The 20,503-nt window shown below is 38.9% G+C and overlaps 1 protein-coding gene across 2 annotated transcripts in view; it reads right to left on the reverse strand.

Annotated features, from left to right (window-relative positions):
• The window catches only part of RNF145 (ring finger protein 145), a 54,547-nt gene extending 37,824 nt beyond the window's left edge, over positions 1-16,723 (reverse strand). Inside the window, exons 1-4 of one of the 2 annotated variants that reach the window (XM_036103647.2) lie at positions 16,375-16,723; positions 14,354-14,391; positions 10,266-10,468; positions 2,201-2,309 (exon numbers count right to left, since the gene is read on the reverse strand). In XM_036103647.2, the coding sequence (XP_035959540.1) occupies positions 2,201-2,309; positions 10,266-10,449 (293 nt within the window). In that variant the 5' untranslated portion in view covers positions 10,450-10,468; positions 14,354-14,391; positions 16,375-16,723. The remainder of the gene's footprint in view (positions 1-2,200; positions 2,310-10,265; positions 10,469-14,353; positions 14,392-16,374) is intronic. The other variant, XM_036103646.2, reaches the window with a different exon arrangement.
• Positions 16,724-20,503: the final 3,780 nt, after the last annotated feature.

Below are 20,503 nucleotides of genomic sequence, written 5' to 3' on the forward strand. Positions count from 1 at the left end.
TAAAGAGTACACTTATCATGATGAGCACTGAGTACTGTATAGAATTGTTGAATCACTCACTATATTGTACACCTGAAACTAATATAACACTATGTTAAAACTGTATTGGAATTTAAAAACTTGAAAAAAAATCACTGAGCACTTATATGTCAAAAATTATGCTAACAGCTTTATATGCTTTATCTTATTGAATCTTTACAATAGCCCCTTAAGATATTACCACCATTTTATAGGTAAGGAAACTGAGAACTATCTTTCTAATAAGTGACACTGAGGTTATAGAAATAAGGAACATGGTATTTGAAACTCTCCAGTCACCCATCCACTCAAAAGATATGGCACTCATAGGTAGCCAGGCACTCATCTACACACAAAAATGATGAATCAGAAGCCTATATACTCTACTGCATTATACTCTACAGACACAATTTTTGCTTAAAAATGAATAAAGATAGAGAAATGTCTCTACCTTGAGCTTGAGCTCAGATTCAGAGGTGTCCTGGGTAAAGCCACAGGAACAGACTGTGTCAGGCTGTGGGGCTGGTGGTGCTATAATGGGAAGGACATCATGTTGTCTGTGCTAGTCCTGGCCCCTAGACTCCTATTCTAAGCTATGTGGAGAAAGATGCTACAAATCTACTTCATGTTCCCATGAAGGAGTCCAAGACACAGAGACATACTTGTGTGACACAAAATGAGAAAACTCATGTCTTCAGAGTAAAACACAGCTCAGTTTGAAGCACTGTTAGGATTACAAGAAATGCAGTACTACTCTGGCAGCTCCAGATTTTGCAACTTTAACACCCGAGGACATAAGCTGGGCAAAACGGCAGAAGTTAGCAGAGGAAATTGACCAGACACAAACAGGAGTGGAATGTGAGAAAACTGAGTTTCTGCGGAACATTTTGGAGCCTTTGAGAAATAACCGGATAAGGTAAAGGATGATGAAGGTCCTACTTCAACAACAAGGGCCAAGAGTCAGTGACTATTGTTATTTTCACTCTTTCATATCCACAAAAGTGGTGGAAACTGGAAGGTATTAAAAATAATTGGAAGGAAATGCCAGAATTTTAACAGGTCTATCTCTGGGTGGTCTAATTTCAGGTGATTGTTACTGCCTTTAAATTTCTGTATTTCCCAAAAGTCATCTACAATGAACAGTGTTATTTTATAATCAGAGAGTAAAAAAGGTTTCTACCTCAACCATTCAATTCTAGTAATATAAAAATGCTATTTTAAGATTTTCAAGCCAACACCAAAATCTGTTTTTCAGACCTCCAGACAGCTACATCTTGTTATATATGCAAAGTAACCATCACTCTTTTTAGGATTGGGAGTATATTTCATTATGGTTACACATTTCAATCAAGACGAAAGAAACTAGAGGCGCCTGGGTGGCTCAGTCAGTTAAGTCAGTTAAGTGTCTGACTCTTTCAGGTTATGATCTCAGGGTTGTGAGATCGAGCCCCGCATGGGACTCCACACTGAGTGTGGAGTCTGCTTAAGATTCTCTCCCTCTCCCCTCCCAATTTACACATGCACTCGCTCTCAAAAAAAAAAAAAAAGAAAAAAGAAAAGAAAAGAAATGATACCCATCACATTTATTTATACCCCATTACATTTACTGTGTGGCTTTTAGTTCCCCCGTATTTTAATATCCTGTTCCAAAGCAGGAAGTTCATTTTCATTGGCAGACCAGTCTTAAAACTTAGGACTAGCAGACCTAAGCAAACACAATATTACTAAAGATGAAGAACTTCTGAGCTATACCATGAACCTCATCAAATAATTTATATAAATCATCCACTGTATACATGGTTGTGCCGTTTCTCAAGCAGCATAAGCTAACTTCCTAAAATGGTAGAAAGTAATCAAGTCCATAATTGTTAAAATGTTCTATAGCCTGTCTTTGGAAATTCTTAGGTAATACAGAAAAGATCATAAGTATCTCTGTAAACATAATCTTAAAGCCCATTTCATATTAAGATCTTTTTTTAAAAGCAGAAATAAAATCTGAAGCATAATATCCCAGCTATTAATTCTATACAACAATATTTACTTAGGAAACAAATATCAAAAAAACTGTTTTGGATACTTGGCAAAGCTGCAGCTTCTTAACAGTGTTCATGAAAAATATGTTTTCAGTAATGAAAAACTTTAAATTCAGTCATACATTTCAAAAACGAGGTCACATTCTTACCTGGAGATTTGATGTCCAGCATAGAGGAGCAGGGCAGTCAAAAAATACAGGTAAAGCTGAACCAGATGCTGCCTGGGCAAGGTTAGTAGCACAACACTTAAGATATAACCTGTAGTAGAAATAAAAAGAGATTATAAATAAAATACGATTCTAATTTAGTCTCCCAATTAATTGAAGTAAATTATTTTCCAATTAGGTTTCAACAATTTTGAGGATTTTTACTTCACTACCAAAATAAGTTTAATACAGTAAAAATCACTATGGATTATCTGTTGAAAACAAAGCATTTTTCACTTTTTTTGTAGATTGTTCTACTTTATAATCAAAACAACACACAAAGGTACCACAGGACTCCTCTCATTATCTACCCTTACTTGATGTCTACTTATTTGTTCTACACCAATTCTCTCATTCTCTAGTCCCAGAGGAAGAACTGTCCTTAATGTCCCTCTCTAATGCTGCCTCTTCCACTTGACTCAAGGTCTTATTTTTCCAACTCCTAAACACCCTCTTTCTCCTACATCTTCCATCATCCCCGACACCAGTGCTCACCTATTTTCAAAGGATGTATAGGGCTCCTCCTCCAATCTCAAAGAAAAACTTCTCTTCGTGCTGATTTTTCCTTTTTCTATTACCTATTTTTCTCATTCCACTGACAAATGTTATAAACTATCTCTACCAATGCTTCCATTTTCTAACCATCCACTATTCCCTCTTTATCCTCTACAGTCTACAAACTCTACAGAGCCCTCTTTACTCTTCCATTCTTAAAAACCTCAGAAGTCAACAACTGCCTACTTGTCAAATCTAAAACATCCTGCTTATCCTTGTCGCAGCACCTGAAGCAACAACCCTCAAAACTGGCTCTGTGGATTTTCTTTAAACCTCCAAATTCTCCCCTCCACTTTCTTTTTATTCCCCCAAATGAACATAGGAAATTTAGTCCCTGAACAACTGTTTTTCTCTCTATAAAGTATCTAGCTCAAAGAATTTATGTTGTTGCTTCAAACATACCATTCCAAATGTATGTTATCAACAGTTACTGAGAATCTACCTACTACACATACACAAAAAAGTAATCATTTCTTATTCTAAGCAAACATCTCATATCTCACAATGCCAGAGATATATACCACTTAAATGTTCTCATATACATGTACAAACTGAGCTCCCGCCCTCATCCCTCAACAGGCTAGCTCACCATCTTTCTCTCCTAAATCCCACTCACTCTGACTCAAACCCAAGTCATCTTTTCTGTCATCACCAAGTCCTGCTGAGTCTTCCCCAATAAGTCTCATGTCACCCTTCCTTTCCAGTCCCTATGCCCCATCCCAGTCCACTCTGTGACAGGACAGTATACTGCTATTCTTGCAGTCTCTTTCCACCCTCATCCATCCTATACTTCAGTACACAACCATCCCTTTCATCTAGACAACTCTCTTGCTCTAAAACCTCCAAAAATTCTTAACTTTTCAGTCTGACACTCTAGGTCTTGCAAAATCTGGTTCTAGTCTAATCTTCTATAACTATTTTCCACTTATTAATGAGTCTTTATTAGGGCATGGATATCCCTTCTTAGTACCCAATGCTCCTCTCACGCTTAAAGCTAAGGAATCAATCATGCTTAAAGCTACAGAAATAGGAGCAATATGCTAGGGACTAAAGAGGTAGAATCCAGATTTCCTATACACATCCTGACTTTAAGAACAATCCAACATAAACTAGAGATAAGTATTTCTATTTGCTTTTAATTTCTTAAAATAATTTTTCCAATTTATTTTGTTAATCCCTACCTCAAAGGACTTCAGAGGTATTTAAAAGAATGTTTACTATATTAAGCAAGTATGTTTAGTGTTTGTGGCTAAAGGATTCAATCTACTGCATGAAACATCTCCTTAAATTCTCTTTTAATGAACTGTCTTTTCCTTTCCAGATATTCTTATCTTTCCCTTCTCATGCACATCTCATAAAACAGCTGCCAAATCCTCATTCTTTCAATTATCCAGTCACTCAACCAATTATTACATGCAAAGTGTGACCCATATGCATTCCTAGACATGGTAGGTCCAAAGAATAAAGTAATCACAGTTTAGGAAAAAATAAACATGGACAAAAGTATGACACAATATTGGTGCTACAATAAACAAGTATTAGAAGGGCTATGGTTGATTAAATGATTAAGTTTGACCTGGACCTAGAAGGGTAAATGGATTTTTACCAGGCTAAGAAAAAGAAGCAGCATTCTAGGAAAAGAAAATAGTAGGCATGAAAACCATTAAAAAACAAAGAGTATTTTCAGGAAACAATAAACTCTTAGGTTACACTAGAATTTGGTGTAAATAAAAAAGTACTGGCGATGATGCCGATGGAACTGGTGACTAACGCCTCAATAACGTACACAATAATAAGGAGCTCAGACTGGGCCATCAGTTCTCAAATCCTTTAGATACACTTTAGGTGAGGTAAGAAGACAAAAAACAAAACAAAAACCCTATGCCTCACCTATACCCCCATTTCACATTCCAGCGGAAAAATAACTGTGATAACAACAAAATATATCACACAAGAAGATCTTAAGCAATTATGAATTCTGCTAAAGCAAGAACAGTATGAATTAGTTATCTGAACTACAACATGTATATAATCTATTTGAAAAATAAAAGCCAAAACCACTGCTGACACAAATATGCATCACTATTCACTCTAACAAACCACAACAAACTCAACTGATAATGATGAAGCTAACGCAACAGTAATTTATAATTAAAACGCAAGACCAGCAGCATTTAAAAATGATGACCTACCTAAAATAACATTAATGAATGTTCCTAACAAAATGTAGGAATTTCTGCTATTTAAGGGTGATTTAGTAATGGGGAAAAAGAAATGAGGACGTGGAATAAATCAGCAGCTTTGGTATGGAGTTAGCAGGGTCAGCTATGAGATATTTAAATAAGTCTTAGTGGTGATCTATGGGTGAGTGGCTGAGAACAAGGAAGTGAAGATGATTCTGATGTTTTAGCCTGGGTAGTAATCAAGAGGATAGCTTTGCTATTAAGATAGGAAACACAGAGGGGCGCCTGGGTGGCTCAGTCCGCCTTAGGCTCAGGTCATGATCCCAGGGTCCTAGGATCGAGCCCCGCATCGGGCTCCCTGCTCCGCCAGGAGCCTGCTTCTCCCTCTCCCACTCCCCCTGCTTGTGTTCCCTCTCTAGCTGTCTCTCTCTCTCTCTGTCAAATAAATAAAAAAATAAAATCTTTAAAAAAAAAAAAAAAAAAAAGATAGGAAACACAGAAAGAGGAGGAGGTTTGAGTTAAAGTAAACATGATGAGTTCAGTGACCATAAACTGAAGTGTCTACAGAATATTTAGGTGGAGATGTCTAACAATAGTTAGAAATTCATTCAGTATCAGGCATTAGCTAGGTGCTGGGAATACTGAGATAACAGACAACCACATTCCTACCTTAAAGGAGCTCACAATCTAGTTAAGAAGGTAGACAAGCATAAGGACCCTTAGAATGCAGAGTAAGTGCTATGGAAGAGGTATGAACTGGGTGCCATGGGATAAGAGAGGAGGAACACTAACAGACAGACTAGTGGTCAAAAAAGCAATGGAAAGTGGAGATAGAGATTTGCAGCCAAAACTATGTGCGATCACACAAACAACAAAAGATGAAAATTAAACACAAATTCTGGGCCCTATCAACACTTAAGAAGAAGTCTAAAGAAAAAAGCAAGAGTCAGAAGGAATGGTCTGAAAGTTAGAAGAATCCAGAAACACTGTCCTGAGGAAGCAGTCAACAACTTCATAAACATGGGAAGGTCTGCAGAATGAGGACACAAATGAAGCTTGAGTTTTTACATTTTAGGTCAGTCACTAATCATTTTAGTGATTGCAGTTTCAGTGGAATTATTCTCATATCTACTCTTCCCTTTCCAACTTCGACAAGGCTAATTCTGGCTCTCAGTACCTCTTGCCTAAAATCTTTAACTGGTCTTCTTACCTCTGGTTTCTCCACCTGCCCTCCCCTCCCCAATTCAGCAGTCTGTACAACACTACCTAAACACTTTTCTTAAAATGCAGTTCACCTGCTCTAAATCCTTCACTGACCCATGACCACATACCAAATTAAGTGTAATACCTAATATATGTACTCAGGTCTTTTCACAAATGGCCCCACTCTGCCCTTTCAATATTATTTCTATTTCCCTTTTTATATTCTACATTTTGCAAAACAGTTCTATAATTAACATTCCACCAATTATATTTAAACAATCACTTCTTTTTGCTGTTCTCAGAACCCACATGGAAAGCTTCTCAATTTGAAAGTACAATTATATTCCATAAACATGAACTTTAACCACACCCTACCTTGATTTTTAAGCTCTTAAGAACAATTAAAGGATATAAAAGGGGGAAAAGTCACAATTGCAATAAAAAAATATCTAGGAATGAACTTAACAATAAATGCCCAAGACTTCTATAATGAAAACTTTAAAACACTCCAGAAGGCTCAAAAGAAATCTGGAACATAGGGAGGCTCTCTATGTCATACATAGAGAAGAGTTCACATCTTTAAGCTATCTCTTCATCCTAACTTAAACTAAGTAATTCTAAAGTTCACATAGCAAACAGTATCAGAAAAACTCTGCAAGAGAAATAAAAACCAACGAAGGGACTAAGTCCAGACAGTAAAATATAGTCTAGGCATTCAATAAGACCACACATTGAAAGAACAAGAAAAAATATTCAGAAATGAAACCAAATAGATGTGAGAATTTAGTATATAATAATCAGTCAAGAAGTTGAACTATTTAACAAATACATGGAGACTACCAGATAGTTATCTGGGGAAAAAAAATTTTTACCTCTAACACAATGTACATGCAGATAAAATCCTAAGTGAAGCAAAGATGTAAATAATGAAACAAAAATAACGGAATAAAACATGATAGAGAAGTCTTTTCTAATAATTGAGTCAAAATTCTAAGTTATAAAAAAGGAAATTCGACCACATTAAAAACAAATTGTGCTTGTCAAAAAAAAAAAAATCATAAACCAAAATCAAGACAACCAAAACTGGAAAAAATAATTTCAACCCAAATTGAAATTCAACCCAATAATTTCAACCCAAAGGGCTAATTTCCCTAATGTATACCAAACTCCACAAATCAGCAAGAAAAGGCTACAATCCAGAGGAGGCCAGCCTAACTACTCTGTTGGTGCTGCGTCTCCCTTCAGCTTGAGCTGTAGCCCCAATAAAGCCTTGCCTGTGCCTCTGGGGAAAAAAAAAGGGGGGGGGCTAAAATCCCATAGAAAAGTGAGCAAGGGACACGAACTGACAACTCTCAGAAGAGGAAACACACATTTTTCTTAAACATGTAGATAAATACAATCTCACTCATAATAAGAGAAATACAAATTAGAACTAGTTAGAACACATCCATTTTTCACCTACTGGAGTAGCCAAATTTAAGAGTTTGGTAACACTGTTTTGATGAGGATGTAAAACTGCAGGAACTCTCAACCACTGTGCAGGTACAAAACAGTAAAACCTTATGGAGAGCAATATCGATCAGTATTACAGATATGTATACTCTTTCACCCAGAAACTTCACTTCTAGCGATTTATCTCAAGGCTATATTTGCACCTATCAAAATCATAGCTATATAAAATTATTTAGTGCAACACTAAATGAAAATGCAAAAAAGAGTATTTAGTTCAATGAATTATGGTATAGCCATACAAGGATACTATGCCACTACAAAACAGAACTGGGAGGGCTGGGGGGAAAATAAGGCCTTAACCATTTAATCAGAATCTTAAAATTTGGCATAACAGAAAGTGTCAACATAAAAACAGAGAACAAAGCTTTATTTCATGAATATCTAAAAGCAGTAGTTATGGCTCTGTGATACATCATTAAGTTAGAACAAACAAAAGGTGGAGAACAGTGTATATCATCCTACCATTCGTACAAAAAGGAAGACATACATTTATAACTACATATTTAGTATCTTTATACTGACATAGGTACATAAAAACATGTCTAGAATTTTTCACAAGGAAATAAAAATAGCTACTTGCTGGGGCCCAGAAAACTTAGTGGATAATGACCAAAGAGGAACATACTTTTCACTGTACACTTCTTATGTTTTGATTTTAACATAAATAAATGTATAAGTACATTACTAATTTTTAAAAGTAAGAATTTTAAAAATGTACTTAAGGGTGAAATTTGGTAAACTGGAACATTATGTAAACACTACCTAAATACTTTGACACAGAAGTTACTCTAACCAAAAACCTGTTCAAGCTGAAAATGTCTACATAGATGGGTGTAATCACTGAGCTTATTCTACCAAAGCATGTAGTTAAGTGTATTTAAGAAGGCTCAGTTGAGTTCCTAAAGTTATAAGACAGAGTATGAACTTCAATGTATGAGAACCCATTCAAATTTCTAAAATTAATGTTTCTGGTTATTAGGCAGCTGCTTTTAAAATAAATATTTCAATCTATTCAGAAATAATATATGTGATAAGCACATTTTTTTAAACCACAGTGTGAATTACTTTGCTGATTAAGCTAAAAATCTAAGCCAAGTACCAAATTGTTCTTCTATAACAGATTGGAATTATTTTCCAAAAATTGGCTAACATACAAAGCCTTTAATAAAGGGCTGAGAATTATAGTGTTTTGCAGCAAAAAAGAACCTTCTCATTTCACAGAATTTCCCAAGGTAGTGCCACCTAAGAGAGATGAATTTATTGTACCCAGATGTTCTGCTTCTAGTGTGTTGCCTTTTCTACTATACCATACTTCTTCCCACAATGGCTTACTTGGGAATCTCTTAGAGCTGTAAGGGGTTTTCAGGGCTAAGCTCTGGAACCCAAAAAGTCCTTCTACAGATGAAAATAAATCTCACAGAAACAGGACAGACCCTTCACAATTTTATAAAACATATACTTGCATGGGCAATTCTAATAATAAAAATATTATTAAACCACTATAGTACATCATTCAAACCACATCTTGAGTTATACAACAGCAATGTCAAGTGAAAATATATTATTGCTATCATTACATATAAATAAAAAATTAACCTAAAAATTAAGGATCTTAACTTTCATTCTAGGTAAATTTTTATCCTATCCTATCCTTCCTGTATTTCTTTTTTTTTTCTTTTATTTTTTCTAAGATGTTATTTTTAAGTAATCTCTGCACCCAAGGGGGAGGAGCTCGAACTTACAACAACCCTGAGATCAAGAGTCACATGCTTTACTAACTGAACCAGCCAGGCACCCCTCCTGCCTGTATTTCTTGCCTTTAACTTCTTTAACCTCTCAATATTGCTTTTACTGTTAACTCCAAATCATACCAATTATATTTCAAGGAGTCTTTTTTAAAAATATTATAAATGTCATTTCCAACATTTCATTTAACTGAAATAAATGCGTTATGTTCAACTGATGTTAATGTTCTGGAACAATAAAGAATGTTGCATTTAAAAAGCTTTCTGAATTACTAACAAACCCCAAAACAGACAAATCAGAACAGGCCAAATGTCTGGAAAGGTAGTTCTCATTATTTTCATTTTATCATATTAAAATCTAAAATGTTTCCTTCTGCCTTCTAGCTTCATCCAGTAAAATAAATCCAACACTGTTTTCCTCTAGCCCTAATAACTCATATGCAGTGGTAAGACCAATTACACTACAAACAAGATTCCTAAACATTCATCAATGGCTGTATCACTGTCATCTCAATGTAACCAAATTTCATTTCACTCAAATGTAAAAGCCTACAAAGACATAAATCAGAATGCCCACTAAAAGATTAGAAAAGGTAACGTAGGGGTGCCTGGTGGTTCAGTCGGTTAAGCGTCCGACTCTTGATTTCGGCTCAGGTCACGATCTTAGGGTCGTGAGATGAAGCCCTGTGCTGAGTATGGAGCCTGCTTAAGATGCTCTCTCGTTCTCCTTCTGCCTCACCCCCACGCGTGCTCTCTCACTCTCTTAAAAAAAAAAAAAAAAGAGAGAGAAAAGGTAATGTAGACACTTACCTACATAATGCATATTAAGAGCCAAATACTTATACTGGAAAAGAGGGTTGTTACTGAGGCTACTTCTTTGGATCTGCTGGAAGAAAGAGCTGACATCCCATCTGTACAGGACATCCAACAGCATGATGCTTGGCACCCTCAGGGCCACATTTAACACTGCTTCCAGTTTTTCCTTTGCAGCCATGTTTTTTCTTGGAGCAGACCTAAATTCAGGAGACATAATATATAAAATTAAGTCACCTCAAATAGCTTTTAGATATCCTCTTATGAATCTAAAGGATTGTCACAAACTACACAAAAACTATGTAACAACGTATAAAACTCTTTAGCCACATCTACTATTTCCAGGTATTCATAAAATAATCCTTGTATTGGGTTTTCACATTGACTCTTTCAGTTCTTCCCAATCTGATTAAGTGTTAAGGCCTCAAAATTTATTTTTAAAAAGCTTAACTCCAACTCTAGGCACTAGCAATAAAACACCCTAATCATACTATAGCTTTTGTCCAATTAACTTGAAAGGAAAAATTCACTCCTATAAAATTGAGATTTATGTAGCTCTTTAAAAAGAGCAAATTTTAAGTGGTTATTATATGAAAAAAACCTAAGCTATTCAATAAAAATTTGGTAACTACACATTCAGTTTGCAGCATCTCACAGTCTATCCTATTCTGTATTACTTACAAACAAAACTGAAGTACTGAATTTATATGATATAGATATAATTCAGAGAACTCATGATACAGATAAAGAAAACACAGTTTGCAATATTGTTTACTTCAATCATTAAAGTTAAAATCTCCATCTGAAATTCCCATAATCTGCCTTCAAAGTGGGGAAATAATGCTTATCAAATTCTTCCTGTGATTCACAGATATGCTGGCACAAGGAAGAAGTCAGGCTTTGGAGTCTGCAGCCCCTGTCTTTGCTCAGCTGTTGATGAGCTGTAGGAGTAGAATAAAAAAAAAAAAAAAAAGGGAAGGGAAGGAAATGAAAGATCTCCAGGACAATCCATTATTTAAAAGGACAATTCTGTGCAACACTGCTTTATATGATACAGCTTTAAATTAATCCAAAGAATTATGAGAATAAGGCAAACAGAAGTGGGTTAAAGACAATTTTAAGAGTAATGATAATTCTGGATTGTTGGCTCTGACAATATCCTTTTAAGAATTTTGCTGAGAAAGCTAAACAAATTTTCCAGCTTTGGCAGTAATTTCAGAATTACAGGACAAATGAAAACATTTATTTCTGAAGAAAATTACAGTGACAGATTGGTATGCTATGGTTAAATATTTGTCAGTATTTCCATTTTACCCTCTAATTTTCATAGCTTCCTAGCTCAGTTAAAAAAAAAAAAAAAAAGACATTGGGGAGGGATTTTAAAAAAAGGAGTTCAACTCGACAAACCATTATTATAAGTTTCTCAATCACTGAAAAACTGATTGTATTGATCACTGAGTGATCATATATCATTCCCATTACTCGGAAGTGATATATCCTAAGAATGCAAAATAAACATTTTCATAAATAAATACTAAATTCTGATTACTTTAAATGAACAAGACCACTTTAATAATTTTCCTACATAAGAAAAAATACTGTGAGAGAATCAAAACTGAATGTTGTATCCTAATGGGAAAAAAAGCACTGAAAAATAAAAACTCTAATCAACATTTATTGCAAATTACAGCATTCAGAAACCTCAATTTCTCAAAGCTCATATTATTAAAAAAAAAATCTTGAGAATACACCAAAATATCACATTAACATCCTTTCAATAGTAGGGCTAAGGTGCTTTTTATTCCCTTCTTTTTCTATTTGCCAAATGTCGAATATCCATTATTGGGAATTAAAAAAAGAAATTCCTTTGTAAAAAGTGTTAATACCTCTAAGCTATCTAGATAGCTAAGGAAATATACTTACTCAGATGGTCAAACAGATAACTCAGTTTGGTTTATTTCAAAGTACATAAACAGTAGATTTTTCTCACAAACCACCAGTCATGTGTGAAAGTCATCACAGACTGAGATAGTAACATCAGGCGACAGGCTTTATACTAAATGGAAAAGTAACTCTTTTCCCATATTCTAGAATCCAATATAAATCACTACTGCTTTTGTAGGGACTACTACTGAGTTAATACTTGTGGTCTATATTTCTTTCATCTGACTTGGAGCCTTCCCCTTTTTTAATGTCTTGCTTTTTTTAAATGTACCCACTTTCACCATTTTTTGTAGCTCTCAAAAGGGTAAAGAAAAAAAATTTAAACTAAACAAATAACCAATCCTGCATCAGAAATCAAGATCTGAACAACTAGAGGGAAAAAAAATCTCCCTAATTCTTACAGAAGATCATCTCTATTACAAAAGAGGGCCCTTAGCAGAAGGGACAAATTCCCTCTCAATTACCACTGTTCCTGCCTCACAAATAGAATAAAAAGAAAATCTTGAATTCCTAAAGCTCTCATTACAGAAGAATATCGGAGACTGATCCCCAAATTCTACTGTATAGTAAATCCAAGACTCAAATGTCTGAATTAAGGAGGACCTTGGATAGAATGAAATATGCCCACTTAGTAACAACTCTACTGCTCACTAAACATTTCACCTATTTCTGTATGTGAGCGATATTTTAGCAAGTCATTGGCAAGCTGGCCCGTATATGGACACGGGGGAAACAAATTCAATATATGGAAAACTAAATATAAAATGCTACCCACAAGGAACACCTGGGTGGCTCAGTCAGTTAAGCATCCAACAGGATGTCAGCTCAGTCTTGATTTCAGGGTCGTGAGTTCAAGCCCAGCAGCCGATGTTGAGCTTACTTAAAAAAAAAGTCTAAAATGCTACCCACAAAAGCTGTGGAAATACAAAAAAAAAACAAAAAAAATCCCCCCCCAACTTTATAATTTTGAACCTGTCTAAAGTGTAAGGGCCACATGATAGGGTGATCACCATCACAAGTAAATACCACATACTATACTCCAGCACCTCACACTAAATTAACATCTCAACACAATGTGGAAACATTTATCTTGTTTAAAATCACTAAAATCAGGTGCTTGAGTGGCTCAGTTGGTTAAGTGTCTGACTCTTAATTTTGGCTCAGGTCATGATCTCAGGGTTCTGAGATCCAGCCTAGCATGGACCCCACACTGGGCTCCCCACTCAGTAGGGAGTCTGCTTGAGATTCGCTCTCCCTCTTCCTCTGCCCCTTCTCCCCTTCTCTCTCTCAAATAAATAAATCTTTAAAAAAATAAATAAATAAAATAAAATCACTGAACTCATTCACATTTGCCAAGCCACTCTATTAGAAGCATGAAGTAAAAATGGAGATTTCTCTCCTGGGGTAAAAAGATTATATTTCTATGATGTTTGGTTCAAGCCTAATTTATTTTTTTCCGAGATTTATTATCAGAGCTAATGAGCATATTCCAGGTCAGAGGAAGCTTAAAATTCTCTTAAAATCAAAACAATACTAGATAATCCTCAAAAATAAGCAGAGGAACTGAAAGCAAAGAAAATTTAAAGCCCTGATACTCCTACAGTCAAATATATAAGCTATTTCCTGCCCTGTACAGTTACACAAATTTTCTCCTACATCAAAGATTTTTATATTTCCTCCTTAAGTGTTATAAGAACTGGGAAAGTAATATGCCAAAACAACCATCTCAGCAAGTAATGTAAACTAAATGTGACTCAAAATTAAAGATGGTTTACACAGCGGGACAGCTTTAAAAAAAATCCTTTCCAAAAACAGCAAAAAAAAGACTCAACAAATGCTAACCAAAAACAGCACCACAATGATTTCATTAAATGACCTTCCCAGGCTTGGAAACAGCAATCACTACTTACACAGTACTGTCCTGTACAAGCATAACGTTGCACAGTTCACCATTCATATTTGTGGGTTAGGAAACACAGGAGTCTCATTCTACACTTTCCTGAAAACACTGTGTTTTGGTTTTGAATATGAAGAAATCAAGCAAATCATCCTGAACAATTCGGAAAATGTACGTTTTTAAAGTCATGGCTTGTCTGTTGAAGAATTACGTTAAGAAAAAGAAACAGAAAATTCAATCTTACCAAAAAAAGAAGGATATTCACATCTCCTAGATAAACTCCTTTAAAAAAAAAAAAAAAAAGCAAAAATAAGAAAGCTGTATGATCCAATTTTAAATTCAATACAATAGAAAATTTAAGGCTGGAAGTTTCTACACCTTTTTCTCCCATCAAAAGAAAAAAATCATTTTTCTTTGTCCAATCCAACGGAAAAAAAAAAATTCTACCATCCGCTAAAACCAATCTCAAGAAAGGTTTTCTGTCTGTCCGTATGTTAGGATGGTAAGCCCTGAAAATGTTAGAGGGCAAAACTAGAGGCTAAAATCGTAAGTAAACTCAGCCCAAAACTGAGATACCCGGGAGGAGAACGCACTTCTTACATAAGCATTGGCACATGTTTTAAATATAGCTGGTCCCCCCCCACTCCCACACTATTGCTACCCAACTTTCTATGTACCTGATTTCCACATAAACTACTAGCAATTCTGTGGTTTCTCGGTATCTCCAAAGTGGCAAAGATACGGAGTCCACTCTGAATAACCGGACCATCTTTCAACTCTTAAGGGGCCAGAGCGAGGGAATAAAAACTGCTATCTCTGCCATTGGGCGCTCAGCCTGGGTCACGACTGCAGCACCGACAGCTCATCCTTTGGGCATGATTCAAGATTCAGTAGAACGGCACAGTCCGTATTTTAAAAAATAAAGACACACAGTCCTCTCCTTTCCTTTCAAACTAGTTTCCTGTTTACTGCAGACTGCGATGCAAAGCCATCCATTAATCTTTGATGCCTTCTCACCGCAAAGCCCCCTTCCTCTCTCCCCGCACCTCCTCCCCCGTCCCCCCGCTCCGCGCGCGCGCACGCGCGCGCGCGCGCGCGCACACACACACACACACACACACACACACACACACACACGCCCCGCCCGCTGATCTCAGCTGCGTTTGAACTATAGTAACCCCAACCCAGCTCGCTGCAAAGCAGGCAGCGCAGCAGCAGGGCCGCCGCGGGGCTAGGGGATTACGTTCGCAAAAAACTCTGCCAGTAGAGGCCCGTGCCAGGGAGCTCCCCTCTTGTCTGGCCAAGGGTGCTGGCTCCGCGGCGCCACGCACCAAAAAGCTTTCAAAGACAGACGCGGGCGAAGTTCATCATCCCCGAGCAGCAAAGGGACTCATTCCTAAAGGGAGGGCAAGGGTCTCGGGTGGAAAAAGCAGAACAGGAGTAGGGTGGAGAAGGGATGGCAGACGAGAGAGGAAGCGATGGGGACAAAAAGGAAGGGATGGGGAGCGCTCTCACGGCAAAACAGGGCTGACAGATGGGATGCAGAGCAAATGGGCCCCCATTCAAAGTATGGCTTGGCAGGCCTTTCCGCACCCCCAAACAACCTTAAACCGCATAAAAAGAGGGAGGAGGAGGCTGAGTAGACCAAAGAAGGATAAGTCAAAAGAAAAATGGGAGGGAAGCTTGGAAGCAAAGTGGACAAAGACGCAAAGGACGGAAAGTTGGGAGTGGAACTGGAGAAAAGGAGCTGGAAAGGAGCAGCTAGGAAACGAGTAGCTCAGGAAGGGGCTTAGAAAAGGCCTCGAAATGGGGTCCTGCGGAGGGGATGGGGCAGAGCTCAGACAGAGGGCATCTTAGGAATGCCGGGATAGGTGAGGGATGTCTCCAGGAAGGTGAGTAGTTGGGAAGGCGGCGCACAAGGCCCGAGAGCTGGGGGAGGGGGCTCTGTGCGGGGCCCCGGGAGGGGAAGGCAGAGTCGGAGAGGGCCGGTGGGGGGCCAGGAGGTCCGCTGGAGCGACAGACGGTTAGGAGGGAGGGGGCGCAACGGGTGAAGAGAGGATGGGGACACCGCCGACGCTGGGAGGAAGGAGGGAGGTGAACCGAGGCAGGGAGCTCCCCTCTTGTCTGGCCCCGGGGCGAAGGGGGAGAAGAGGAAGGAGCGGGCAAAGGGGTGGGGGAGGGGAGAAGGGAGGATGTGCGGGGGGCGGGGGGGGCGGGGACGCGACAGGATGAGAAGAGGCCGGCCGGGGCGGACGGCTCGGTCACCTCGGGTTGTGGCCTCTCTCCCTGCAGGGCTGTGCCGCCGGCGGGCAGGCGGGCTCCGCAACTCCCCGGCTCTCTCGCCCGCCTTCCCGTTCTCCTCCGGCGGCGGCGGCGGCGGCGGGGGCCGGGATGGCGCGGCTCACAGCGGCGGTTCCTCCGCGCCGGGCCTTGGTTGCAGCGTCTTGGGAGGCGGCGGCAGCGGCGGCGGCAGCGGCCCGACCCGTGCGGTCACCATCGTCCGCGGCGGCAGGCGCTCGCGGGCCGAGCCCCTCAGCAGCCGGCGGCGGCCATGGCCTACTGCGCTCGCTCCTCCCGCCCCCGGCGCTCTGCGGCGGCCGCTGTCCGCTCTCGCGCTCTGCGCCTGCGCGCGCCGCGCCCCTCCCCTCGACCCCGCCGCGCGCCCGCGCTCCCGCGCTCACTCACAATCGCACCGCGGGGTGGTTCCCGTGCCTCCCCCAGTACGTGGGCGGGAGACACGCGCCTCCCGCGGTCCCCGCCGCCGGGCTCAGGCAGCTATGGAGACGCATACAACGCCGACACCTGCACGCGCACTGTGACACGCGCCATTCTGACACACGTGTGCTCTCACACTCCTCAAACACCGGGAGCCACAGGCGCTCACACCCACACTCACCTGCCGGGACCACGTGGGAGAGTTGGAGGGGCTGATCCTCACTCGGTGCAACCGCAGTAGCAATGATGCCAGAATTTTTTTTAACTCCCTCACTGACTGGACTAGACTGTCAACTCCATGGCGTCAGGGACCAAGTCTGTGATGGCTCAGCAATGCCTAGCACAGAACAGGCGCTCCATAAGCCTCTGTTGAATAAGTGAGTGGATGCATGAATAAATGAATTGAAAATGTTCACTATTTTTAATTTTAAATTTTCGCTCCTTGGTTTAAAGAATTTGTTCAAAGAATTTTACTGTAGTATGAAATTAAATGGTATTTGTTTCTTTTGGTTCAAGTTTCAAAACAGAGATTAGTGTATACACCCCCTTCCCAAGGGTCCTACTGACCAGCGTTCTTACCTTAATTTAAATGTCAACATATCTTTTAGGGCAGAAACTGTTCCCCACTTCCCAAAACAAAGCCTGAAGCACGTCGTGTGTGCACAGAACAAAACAAAGATGTTGCTAGTCTTCTGAGCTTCGGCAGGGATTCATTCCCCAGTTTTTCTAGGACCTCACCGAATCTCCACAAATCCCTCACCCCCACCTGCCCCCCTCTCCCCGGAAAAAAACAAAAAAAAAAACCCTACACTGTTCCTTGCTGTGTCTTTGGTTAGTTCCTGGAGAGCCAGTCGCTACTAGAAACCAGTCTGGCCTTTGATGTTGGCAGCGACTTCTGTACACAGAAGATACACACCCAGTGGGTAAAATGTTGCAACTATACTGGATCAAACTGAAATTGTGAAACCTAAACTTTTGCATGTTACAAGAGAAATTAATGTACTTTAATCTAAATTTCTGTGTTGGGGACCCTCCTTGGAAATTCAAGTCTCTGTCCTCTGTATTTTAAATGGTAAACCTCCAATTCCTCACAACCTTTGTATCTTGCTAAAATTGTAAAAGTAAGCTCTACATTTAGCAAATGTAATTCCTGGAGGCATCAGTCCATCAGATTCAGAGGAACTTCCCTTCCACCAGTTTGATAGCTCTGTAGAAATGAAGCTTTAAAAATTTCTGGGAAGTGGGTTCATAACTCTCCATAGACAGCCTTTCATCCTGGTGCCTTAGACTACTTTAGAATAATCAAGCCTGCTACATCCTAGAGAGGCAGTTTTATGAGTCTCTTTATATATATAGCCTGGTAAGTAAGAAATTACAGAGGCCACATGACTAATGACGAGAATAGAAAACTGCCCAAGATAGCAAAGCCTTATTCCTTGGTTTCCTCCCCATTTTAACAACTTACTACTGACTCAGGCAAGAAAATGTAAGGCCAGAAACAGATTACAAAGAAGTCAAAATCTACATAACCTTAAATTCTAATTGGATTCATTTATTCTTTTAGGGTGAATTGCAGAATCTTGAAAATACTCCTTTAGTATTGTTACCGGATTTGTGTGTTTTGTCTAAATGGAGGAAGAGGTTACCTCAGTTCTCACATTTCCTTTTTTAAAGGGGAAAAAAAATGGCTTCAAAGTCCTATAACCCTCACTAATAAGTACTCCGGACTTGTAAAAGCAGGAAAAAGTCACATGTCTTTTTCACCTTTGAATTTTACAGCAGCTGCCTATAAATGCTAAAGTTCAAAACAAGCAAAGAAAATTACTCTGGTAATGAAAGGGTTACTGCTATTATATTGCTGCTAATCCAGTTTCGGGAAAGCTCCACATTGCCGGATACAGGTAACCGAATCAAACTAAAAAGACAAAAAGCAGAGAGAAAAACTGCGGGTGGGGCTGTAGAGAAGATTGCTCAAATAAAAAGCAGTCACAGTGTAGAAAGTACTTTCTAGAGGCACCCAAACTCACCCAAAACAGCAAAGGTCAGGAGCAAAACTTATTGTTAAGTACCTGGAGCCAGGCTTAAGAAAATGCCCAAATGCCACAACCTCGCCATGAAAGGAATTAGCTTCAGGGCCAGAAGTAAAGAACTGGAATGTTTATGACTGTGGAATGGGAGACCATTCAAGATTCCAAAGGTTATCTTCCTGTTCACTAAATGTATCCAACATTGAGGAGGAAGTCAGCATAAAGTTTGAAAAAATGCATGTTTGTTACAGCCCTAGCCATTCCAAAAGACTAATCCCTGAATGCCTTATGAAACCAACTATTGCTAATAATCCCATAGAAATTGTCCTCTGTTGCAAATCTGCAGATAATTGACAGCCAATTCACTACGCCTTCTGGATCCAGAGGTAAGAGCTCATATAACAGACTTCATTTAATGGGGCCCAAATCCAAAAAACTCAGATAGCCAACACTGGAAATATGGGGGAAAGGAGACTTATCATGTATTCATTTATTCACACACTTTCTTCCTACGGGCACTTTGAGGTTTTCTCTATGTAATTCCAAAATTAGTTAACTTTCTTGAATAGAAGAGTCAAATGATATATAAAAATTTCGTTCAACCTGACTACCCTCATGGTTTGATTTTGAAAGGCAGTTCTAAGAGGAAAACTAGTTTTCTTCAGCAACATGGTTCAGTAAAGGGGAAATTAACTCTTTTTGAGATATAATTGAGATACAATTCACATACCATACAATACACTTTTAAAGTGTACACTTCAATGGTTTTTAATAGATTCACAGAGTTGTGTGACCATCACAATCAATTTTAGGACATTTACATCCCCACCTCCCTTCCAAAAAAAACAACAAACAAACAAAATGAAAAACCCCTGTATCCCTTAGCAGTAACCCTTTCTCTCCAGCCTTGGGCACCTACTAATCCTTCTGTGTCTTACAGATTTGCCTCTTCTACTAGACATCTCATATAAATTAAGTCATACAAGATGTGATCTTTTGTGTCTGCCTTATTTCCCTTAGCAACATGTTTTCAAGGTCCGTCCATGTTGTAGCATGTATAATTATTTGATTTCTTTTTACTGCCAAATAACATTCCTTTGTATGGCTATATCACATTTTGTCTAGCCATTCATCAGTTGATAGACATTTGGGTGATTACCACATTTTAGCTGTTACGAATAGTGCTGCTACAAACATTCATGTACAAGTTTCTGTGTAGACACATGTTTTCATTTGTCTAGGGTATATACTTAGAAGTAGAATTGAATTACCTGGTCATACGGTAACTCTGTGTTTAACTTTTTGAGGAACTGCCAGACTGTTTTCCAAAGTGGCTGCTTCATTTTACATTCCCACCAGCAGTGTATGAGGAGAGATTTACTCTTAGATTCAGATACCCCTACCTGTTAGATATGGGACCCTGTGCCAAGTGTTCATAATTTACAAACATTTCCATATGTCATCTGTAAAACAGGGATAATGACAGTTTCTATTTCACAGGATTATAATAAAAAATAAAATAACATATGCTAATATTCCCAGTACAAAATAAGCCCTCAGTATATGTTATTAGTGGCTCCCTCGGTCTTTGGTATCTGGTTGGCAACATTTATTCTGTAATAAAATCAGATAAAGATAAAATTATAACTCCC

The sequence above is a fragment of the Halichoerus grypus genome, chromosome 2, assembly GCF_964656455.1.
Source record: "Halichoerus grypus chromosome 2, mHalGry1.hap1.1, whole genome shotgun sequence".
In the NCBI taxonomy this organism is placed as follows: Eukaryota; Metazoa; Chordata; class Mammalia; order Carnivora; family Phocidae; genus Halichoerus; species Halichoerus grypus.